Source organism: Stegastes partitus, unplaced genomic scaffold (assembly GCF_000690725.1).
Source record: "Stegastes partitus isolate 25-593 unplaced genomic scaffold, Stegastes_partitus-1.0.2 Scaffold917, whole genome shotgun sequence".
In the NCBI taxonomy this organism is placed as follows: Eukaryota; Metazoa; Chordata; class Actinopteri; family Pomacentridae; genus Stegastes; species Stegastes partitus.
The window spans coordinates 11941-20109 of NW_007578648.1; the positions used below are offsets into that span (position 1 = coordinate 11941).

The 8169-nt window shown below is 40.2% G+C and overlaps 1 protein-coding gene across 1 annotated transcript in view; it reads right to left on the reverse strand.

The window, feature by feature from the left end:
• The window catches only part of wdr73 (WD repeat domain 73), a 16018-nt gene extending 11799 nt beyond the window's left edge, over positions 1-4219 (reverse strand). The window contains exons 1-5 of the mRNA XM_008293866.1: positions 4161-4219; positions 3337-3404; positions 1866-1951; positions 1678-1766; positions 322-389 (exon numbers count right to left, since the gene is read on the reverse strand). Of these exons, the coding sequence (XP_008292088.1) occupies positions 322-389; positions 1678-1766; positions 1866-1951; positions 3337-3404; positions 4161-4219 (370 nt within the window). The remainder of the gene's footprint in view (positions 1-321; positions 390-1677; positions 1767-1865; positions 1952-3336; positions 3405-4160) is intronic.
• Between the last annotated feature and the right edge of the window lie 3950 nt (positions 4220-8169).

Consider the following 8169-nt stretch of genomic DNA (forward strand, 5'->3'; position numbering starts at 1 on the left):
GTATCTGTGTACATCTGTTGAAAGCTGCTGTCAACGATGTGAATTTCTCCTTGTGAGATAAATAAAGGCATATCTTATCTTATCTTATCTTATCTTCATTTATTAAAATGTGGTCTGGTGAGTAACATAATTCTTGTGTTTACCTTCCTGGTGGCAAAAGGCTCAGATATGGAAAATAAAACTAAATGCATGACTGGAAACTGTGTGAGGTATGCCAGTTTTTTTTTTTTTTTTAAAGTACTCTGTAAATGAGCCTTCCCACAGTATTACATAAATGAAACCTGCTGTCACATCACACGGCTCCAGGGAAACCAAACTCACCGCAGTCGTCTCCTCCGAGGTCCCACACCTGCAGGTTGGAGCTCAGCCCATCGTTGGTCACAACACACCTGTGGGAACAAAGTTAAATAAAATGAATCAACTGAGGGAATACAAAATATCTGCAAACCGGCTGAGCTGTGTGTTGATGAGAAGCTGTCGATAAGCTGTGCAGCTACAGCATCATATCTGGTGTTGCCATTAGAACCGATATGTAAGCAGATGGTGACGCAGAAAACAGCACAAAATCCATTTTATATCGCGGGTACCACATCCAGTCGTGTATTCATTTCCTTACATTAAAGAAAAGGCAAAATTCACGACAGTCACTCAAATAACTAAAAAGTTATTACTTAAAAAGTAATAATAAATAAAAATTTGCTAAATTATAAGTTAGTGAAATGAGACATTGCTTTTGAATTGTGGGTGAAAGAATAATTAAAAAAAAAAAAAAAAAAAACTGTCCCAGATAAATTAGAGCACTTTGCTGATGAGCAGTGAAATCCAAACACCTGTCAACAGGTGCAGAAGTCTGATGGAGAGTTACAGAAAACACTGGATAGCAGTGACTGGCTCAAAGGGTTGTTCAACAAGATAGTTAGATAGTTTACGGATCCCATCATGCTTGAGTTTTGTTTTTGTTTTTTTAAAATATATTTCTGTTGAACCACAATTCAAAAGCAACGTCATGATTTTCATTACAATTTTAGTTATCATTACTTTTGTCAATTTTAAACTTCTTTCATCTGTTTATTTACTTCTCTAATGGGAGGTATGAATACATTTGAGGACGACTAGAACACAGATTACAAAGTTGATTTGTTTGCTGGTTTTACAGAGAATATTCAATCAAGAACATTCATGTCTCTTTGATCGTGTCCTTCATTACGGGACAATGTCAGAACCAAACACACTTCTTCAATGTCATGTTTGAATGAATGACTTTAAAAGCTCAAAAGTTTTGATTTGCAGCTGTTCGAAATAGGCAGCGACATGAAGAGTGTGCTAAGCGGTAAAATAAAAAGTACATTAACTTATCAACAGTATTTCACCAGCATTCCTCTCTTGCATCACTTTGCCATAAAAATAACTTTGAGCGTCTTCTGCAGGGCTGTGTGCTTTATTTGCTGTTTAGTTTATATATATGTTCTTCCTTTACATCATGTTTCCTTTCTTTCATGTCTTTGTTCCTTGGTCTAGTCTATTTATTTTACTCAAGTAAATCCTACAAAAGAAAAACCTTTGAAAGTAAAGTTTTTTTCTGCAAGAAAATACATCACAGGCTCAGACATCAATGGAAAGAGGAGAAACTGCAGGTAATTCAAATGAAGCGTCTCCCCGGCGCGTGTCAGAACTCACCTCGTTCCTGGGATGTGCTTGAGGCAGCGAACGGGGCGGTCGCTGAAACCACCGTGGGCGACTTTGAAATCCCGTTCGGCGCAGAGACCCTGAACACAACAACACAGACAACAAAAGCTCAGAGAGACATCTGGATTGCCTGTTCATGAAAGATGAAACTAACTTTGGACGACTGTGACGGTTTCTACCTTATTTTCATCGGCAAAAAGTTTCAGCGGCAAACGAAGCTCCAGAATTTCATTTTTGGACAGACTGTAGCCGGCGACACAGACGGCTGCGAACACAACAAACACTGATGAGAACAAACTGCTCGATCAACAAACAAAAGCCTGGAAATCTGGATGTCATGCTGAGGAACGGTGGGTGTCCAATGCCAAAAAGCTACGAGTTTGTCTCCTCTTATGCAAGGTCTGCAACACAATCAATAGTGTTGTATTGTGTTTCTGGTTGCTGACCAGTGATTCAGCTGCTATTTTGGAGAGGCGACTGCAGAGTCTTTGTCTTGTGTTTTACAAATGTGCACCTTTTTATGTTCCCATCACAAACAACGTAGAGCACAAACACAAAGAGACTTAATGTTACCATCAGAAAAAGCAACAGCATAGTTGTTTTCCTGTGGCTGGTGGCTGTGTGAATGCTATTTTTTAACCTCACAGAGGCTGAGCTGTATCGTGATAAAGTTCAACAGCACTGCACCGAGCAGATACTGAAGAAGGAAAAATAACTAGATGCACAGAATAAAAACAAGCAGACTGGAATAATAAAGCACATTAAGAACAGGTTAAGACATAAAACAATACTATAAAAGAAGGCCTTGTGATAAAAATAAGCTTTCATGTGTGTTTGATCACACTGCTAATATAAGATCCTCTGGGGAGGAATCCCACAGTTTAGGGCCACAAACAGCAAAGACTTGATCTGTTCTGGTCACAAGGTGAGAATCAGAAACAGTCAGAAGGTTCCTCCCAAAGGATCTCAAACCACCATCAGGCTCATAAGGAGTTCAAACATCAGTAATGTAAAAAAAAAAACCCAAAAAAGTGCGTTTCAAAACAACGAAGGAAGAAGAATCACAGCAGTTCCAACAGGGTCCTTGTACTGTTCGTGCTCGGACCCTAATTAGGTGGAAGACGAGCTCTGGCTGCTAGCTGCTCAGACCCAAGTCATTATATTTACAAAGAAAATACAGGAGTCGGTCCACCAGCTCTCCTTGGTCCCCCAATAGTAAGCGATAAAGGAAATTCATCAAAAAAAAAAAACAAGAATTCAGTATAATAAGAAAAAAAGTTTTGTTAACTGGGGTACCATTTGAAGCATAAATGGAGCTTCAGTTCAGACAAGCAGGGCGTCACAAGGCCCTTTATCTGTCCATTCATTCACTACTTAAGTCCAGCCCACCCACTTAGCGTGCTTTATAACCGAGGCAGCGTTCATTCATTCTGCCCACTCCGCGCTCACCACATCGCTGCTACACATCCACAAACCTCACCCTCCTCCTCCCCAACCTGCTCCTTTTCAAAGGTTTACCATTTCAGCAGCATCTATACAAGCTGTCTTCTAACAGGCAGTGTATCATAACAAGACTGGAGGAGGGTTTATGTGTTACACTGTCACAGGTTGTCACTGATGATGATATTACATCTAAAAACATCCACTTACTCTTCCCTGACGTCCACTCAATGACCTGGGTGGGATGTTCCAGCTGATACACATGAAGATCTTTGTACCTGAATAAACCAGACAGCTGTTAGTTTCTCCACGGATACCAGTCCCAGCCGAATACAGATTCAAAAACATGCAGTAAAGCAACAGAGGTCAAGATGCTACAAGGTTGTGTCCTAAAGCTCCTCTCAGATTAAGAAGGGAATGGAAACTATTTAGAGGTTACTTTGCCTTTAGTCATTAAGTAAAACTCATTTAACATTCCTTGATTGCTCTCTGAATGTGTGGCTATTACTGGGTACTAATTCGTGATGTTTATTTTCACACGCTTTAAGGTGTTTTTTTTTCTCCCCAGTATTTAAACCTTAGAACCAGACTCCATAGAGAAATTTTGATATTTAAAATGTTACGTCTCAAGGGTCATTGCACATGTCTATATTGTGGAATATGATTCAACTTCTATAATCCTTTGACTATGTAAATTTGTTCGTCTTGAATATAATGCTTAAGTTCACAAAGTTAATTTTGTAATCAGTGCTATTAAGTAGTAATGCACCGTAGTTTACTTTGGAGGTGTAGCGGCTGAAGTTAAACTAACTGGCATTTAAGCGACGTTGTTGTTGCTTGCTGTAATATGAGCAAGCCGAATTTATAATGACTAAACTTAATACAAAAAATGATTTGTTGTTGTATTTCTAATCATTCTAAGCTTGCTTGTGAGTAAAATTGTGCAATTTCTAAGCGGGGTTCGCTTTGAAAGGCTAGCTTGCAGCTAGCATAAAAACATGGCGGCTTAAACGAACAGTAAAAAGTTTGCTCACGTTTTCAGAGACTCGATAAACCAGTCATCTAAAATATCATCGAACTCTGTATCTTCCATCTCTCACATCAGCTCACGTTGCTGCAGGCATGAAGTTGTTGATGCACCGGCTTGTCTTCAACTTCCGCTATTTTTAATTCTGCAGTTTCTCGGGTTGTTTTTAAACGACTGTTTAAAGTCTACGGCGCCACCTGCTGGACAGGAGGCTCTAGTGGTTTACAGCGGAGCCCGGTTAGAGTCAGATGTGGATTTTAGAGTTGACATATAAACAGAGACAGGCTCTCAAAGTTTATTTCTGGCTTTAGTGCAGATTTAAAAAAAGAAAAAAAATAATCCTTGTTATAAAAAAGATACATTAAGATGTTTATTAATTATGGTGCTTATTTTTACTTATATTCTGCTCTTGTTTTTGTTGTTCCTGTTTTTTTGCTTATTGTACTTATTATTTGTTTATTGTACTTTTTACTTGTTTATTGTACTTACTATTTTTTAGGCTTTTTCTTTAAAAACCAGGACCTGAGTGCTTGTTTCGTGCCACAGCATGTGAACGTGAGCTGGCATGACAAATAAATAAAGTTTCTTGAATCCTCACACTGTAAAACAACAGAGGAACTGAGTTGACTCAACAAACCTATGCTCGTAAATATAAATATAGAAGCTAATTGAATTTTCAATGCCTATTTTAATCATTTTAGACGATTCGAGAAGTTGTTAAAAAAAAAATAAAACATGCGAGTTCACCCAACTAATTAAGACTTTTAAAGAAACCAATAGCATTTTAGCAGACTTCATGCATGGATAGTTACAACAGACACTATTCGTTTAATAAATTGGGTGGGGGAAATGGGAACTGCCTATATTTAAAATATTTTAAATCACATTCTGGTTATATATACTTATTATTTACAATTCCTCTGTGTAGTTTTATATATGAGGATATGGTCACTCAGTGTCGGCGTCATCGTGGATTCAAAGAATAAAACATAAAAAGTTGAAAAAATGTGCAAAGAAAGTTGAGGGAGGAGGTCATGACCCATAGCATTAATGAATCATGGCATCTCCAAGGTAATAGGCGGAATATTAAATCAAAACGACCGGTCGGGTGTGAAGGTGTGCCTGGTTATTCTGGTAGCATTTGGATGTGCTTTAATGAAGGTCAGCTCAGTGGGAAGTTACGCATAAAGTCACTGCACTGACGGCAGATTTATCAACGTGCGGGTCCTCAAATGGCTGCAGAGACTTAATTAACTGAGGGAGAAGCATTTCATACGATATAAAGCAGCTCTGGTAAACAGATCCCTTGGCACTGCCCTGAGTGAATGAACCTCCCACATGTTTGTTTGTCTCCCTCCACCCACTGTACTCTGAGCTTGGCACCAAGACGGGCAGATTCGAGTTCATTTGAATACCAACAACATCGAATGATTCCAGGATGGAGCCATCTCTCACTCTCACTTGCATATTTACTGGGTAAGACTGTATCTGCTCAACCTTCTCTATACAAAAGAGTAAAAGCAACCTTAGAGTGAAGGTTTTTATGATTTCAAAAGTGTAATAAAATGAACCCCCCAGAAGGAAGACGCTCTAAAAATGGACATCATGTTTTGGGAACTATTTGGTGTTGGTGTCGTTTGTAGTTAAAGGATGAAATATTCAAAGCATCACTGCAGGCCTTTATGATTTCTTCCGGACAGACTGGTGACAACAGCTGAAAACTTCCCACGATGTGCAGCGCTCTGCTACTCCTGCTGTTGTTTTCCTCCTCCTCTTCAGCAGCCCTGTCGCTCTGTTCTTCCTGCTGTCTGACAGGAGATGGACTGAGTCACATTTCTGTCACTCTGTCTTCCTCTCTCAGCCTATCACTCCTTTGAAAAAGTAAACAAAAAATCCAGCTGGGAGTCAGTGTGACAGCATGCAAACTAATGCATGTATGCAGTGCTGCAGCGACTGTTTAAATCAGCATGTAAACTACTAAATATTTCAAATGTCTGAATCCTTCCTCTACAGTGTTATGATTTGCTGCTGTCACTTCGGTTTCCAGCAGACACACAAACACAAGCTAAACAAATTGTCATCAATCATTTTTCACTTAAATTATCCGTGTTGCAGCTTTAACAGATCTTTTTTGCCACTACAATACTACTTAAATTTTTTTTAAGTACTTTATCAAAGGACCAATGTTCGTCTGTCGATGCAACAAGGACCATCTAGTCATCCTGGGGTCGAGGTAAAAGGGATGGGATTGGGATGATAGATGACTTGCGCGATGAAAACTTTGTTAAAAGTGAAGAAGAGTTGTGCACTGTAGACCTCACTCTCTCGTCCGAGACCATCTAGATCCAGCGGCAAGACGACTGGAGACAGAAACAAATGCAGTGGATGACCAAGATGTCCTTTCATGCCTCATCTTGCCCTGTGCACTCCACAGCGCCTTGCGGTAACTGCCTTCTTCTCCGTTGAACCAATCTGGTGGTTTCATCTGCAGAATCTGCCGGAGTCCAGTCTTCGTATGCGTAGGTAGGTAAGCCCTAACTCACCGAGGGTTTGAGACCCGTCACCCCACTTGGTCTTGCCGGCCAGTCGAATCCGTTGCCCAGGGTGTGGCCACTGTTGCATACAAACAGCTACTTGGAGCCACAAGTGAGAGCTGGGTGCAGGTGGGGACCAAAGCGGAACCAACTACTCCGAGGAGTACAACTGTTGCCCCTTCAGAGGTATTACCCCTCCCATACACTAAGAACCACTAGGGAATGCTATTCTATTACATTAACATTAAAGATAATGCAATAAATAAAAAAGATAGCATTAACGTGCCCAAATTATAAATCCTCAAACCCTCTTTGTGGTAACTTCTTTACTCGATTACCCCCCCTTGGTATGGAACCACCTTAATGCCAATAAAGCCGTAAAACATTACAGCCGGAGACGCCTCATCATGACTCCTGACGGCACGTTTATATCAACCGATTTGACTTTTTAGACGATGTTTTCTTTTGCCAAGATAAAGCAAACTGAAGGGATATTTGAATTACACGGGCGATAAAAGCGGTTTGAAAAGATAGACGTGATTCTGCCTTGGACAAAACTACGCAGACTTGAATGAACAAATAATAATGACAAGGAAACAGGAGCGACGTTGGTGGCGGGTAGGTGCCACGTCGCAGCATTTATTAGAAGCTAAACCCTTTACAGGCAGAGGAATGACAGTAGATGGATTATAATCATACTTTCATACGGCAGTGACGTGTTTTTGTCTCTGGGTGTGGAGGTACAGAAGATGTCAGAGCACCACTGTGTGAAGTAGTCGCTGCATAGTCCCAGTCTGGGGGTGTCATCACATCATCACACATGGGTGACTGATCGATGCGGTGGCTTGATTGGTGGGTGTACAATTAGGTGAAGTGCTCTCCTTTTGGTTCGAGCATGTGGATTTATGATTGACAATATGGAACTGTTGCTCCACGTCCAACAGGACTCACTTACAGCATGAACGCTAACAAGCCTCTCACTGATTGTGCAGTGATTGTGCAGTGAGAGGGCAACCGAAGGGACAAAGAAAGTCAAAGCTGAATCTGTTTAAACTTCAAGTGCACAAGATGTGAAGTCCGCAGGTCTGGTCTTTGCTCTGAGAGGACAGCAGTGATGGAATTTCTGAACAGTGGAGTCATAAAATCAAAAGGGTTCAGTCTCTGTGGAGCGCATTCTTTGAGTTCATGGAAATATTCCCATGAGAACTGGATGTTTTATTTAAATATATATATTAAAATGGAAATCTAGTCTTAACCTCAAGGAGATTTTTCTATTGAAACTATTCAAAACACAGCATCTCATGGTGGGAGAAGGAACAAGAGCTTTTTCTGAGGTAAAAGCATCAACACTGCTCACCTCAGAACCTCAAAGTCCAGAAGTATGAGCAGCAAGATGTAATTTTATTATACAATGATAAATAATCAAAGCATCCCCATTCAGGATTACATATTTATCATAATGTGTACATTACTGGAAGATGA